Source organism: Cydia fagiglandana, chromosome 2, assembly GCF_963556715.1.
Source record: "Cydia fagiglandana chromosome 2, ilCydFagi1.1, whole genome shotgun sequence".
Lineage (NCBI taxonomy): Eukaryota > Metazoa > Arthropoda > Insecta > Lepidoptera > Tortricidae > Cydia > Cydia fagiglandana.
The window spans coordinates 10732022-10734046 of NC_085933.1; the positions used below are offsets into that span (position 1 = coordinate 10732022).

General features: G+C 38.4%; 1 protein-coding gene across 1 annotated transcript; it reads left to right on the forward strand.

Annotated features, from left to right (window-relative positions):
- The first annotated feature begins 321 nt into the window (after nt 1–321).
- Nucleotides 322–1523, forward strand: LOC134671914 (uncharacterized). The gene is made up of 2 exons (XM_063529779.1): nt 322–1469; nt 1517–1523. Exons 1-2 carry the CDS (start codon nt 322–324, stop codon nt 1521–1523), a joined length of 1155 nt encoding a protein of 384 aa, XP_063385849.1.
- The last annotated feature ends 502 nt before the right edge of the window (nt 1524–2025 follow it).

The window sequence follows — 2025 nt, forward strand, 5'->3', positions numbered from 1 at the left end:
AGTATGATAACAATGCATTGACAAGAAGTCATTGACAATAAATTAACTTAAAGGAGGTACAGTCAAGGATCAGGGTTTGTTATGAAGAAAATACATAGTAGTGACAGGTCCAGGAAAAGTGGCCTTTGAATGTTGGTGTTTATGTGTACACTAGTGACTATTATGCTATACTTATGAAAAAATACTTAGTTTTATTTAGTTAGATGAGTAGGCATACAAGTTGTTGGACAGAATACATAAAAAAAAAGAAGTAAGAGACTAGGAGGTAAAATATATATAATAAAAACTACATGAAGTTAACATATGCTTGGAAATTTCAGAATGGCAGATGCCGAGGAATGGAGTGATGATGGAACTGACCAAGGAGGAGGGTCAGTACGTCATGGGCTGGATTATGATGGACTTAGTCGAGGGGAAGGACTAAGGCATCAGGGAGGCCGAGGATTAGGCCATGAACTAAATGTTCAGGATATAAGGAGTGCTTCGGGTTCAAGGATGGAGAACCCGGCACAAATGGATAAGGATTTTAGGAGGAGTCGGTCGCTGCAACGCCGGTGGTGTGGCTCAAACAAGGAGGATGGACATAAGGAAAGTCAGGCAGGAAGGAAACGCTGGAGGCTGAGGGACTATTCTTCATCTTCATCGGGATCTGATGGAGATTCACCACTACCTAAGAGAAGACGCCGAGGAACTAGTAAACAGTCTGAGACTAGTACTATATTAGATAAGTTTCTAAGTATTCTCGACAAAGTCAGGGATCCGAATAAGCATAAGTTACCATATAACACCAATGTCGTGCCTGAGTTTGATCCTATGTCAAAGGAACAGACCGTGCTAGCTTGGTTAACGAAAGTGGAAGAATGTGCCGAAATATATGGTTGGGATGATAAGGCAACAATTCACTATGCGTTACCCAAGCTAAGCGGGGTTGCTAAAACTTGGTACCAAGGGTTACCCACTCTGTTGTTTACATGGCCAGAGTGGAAAAAGAAATTGATAGAATCCTTTCCTTGTCGAGAAGACTATGCTGAACTTCTTACGGAAATGTTAGAAAAAAAAGTAAAGTATGGCGAATCTTTGGAACACTATTACTATGCAAAAATTAATTTGTTGAATCGGTGTAAGATTACAGGTAAGGAAGCTGTAGACTGCATTGTGTATGGAATTGAGGATCGAGCAATTAAAGTAGGCGCACAGGCAGCTCAGTTTAAAGAACCTTCGCAAGTACTTAAGTATTTTAGAACTGTCAAGGTGGCGAATGTTCGTAACAATAATGAATTGTCACAAAAAAAAATAAGTGACCGTAATAACAGTTCTACATTCAACCGCCCCGGATCTAGTCGACTCAGCAATGTTAACTCAAGCATAACTTGTTTTAATTGCAAAGAAATGGGTCATCCCAGTTTCAAATGTAATAAACCTGTAGTAAAATGCACATTATGTGATAGATTAGGGCATTCGGCAACACAGTGTTTTAGAATTAAAAACACTAATAATAAGAATGATAGTCAAACAGTCACTAAAGACAAAAATGTTAAGGAGGTTTGCGTGGTGACTATAAATAGTAATGATTCAAAAAAAAAATTTTTAATGGATGCAAAAATCAATAACACACCTGTTGAATGTCTCATTGACCTGGGAAGTGAGTGCTCTTTGATAAGAGTTAGTACAGCAAAAGATCTAGGAATCCCAATTCGTTCTAGTGATGATTTGCCTTTGCTTAGAGGAGTAGGAAATAATTTGACTTTGCCTGTAGGAATCTCTACTGTAAACGCCGAAGTTCAAGGGATACAAGAATCGATTGAAATATATATTGTAGACGATTGTGTTATCAGCCATCCAACTTTGTTAGGGCACTCGTTTACTGAAAAACCGGACATTATTATCACTAAAACACCGGACAAACTAATTTTCCAAAGACTTACCCAAGAACGCTTACATCTTGTAGTAGAGAAAGATACTAAAATAAACGGTAATGTATTGTGGCCAGTAACAGTCACTACGAATTTACAAGTAAACTGCAAT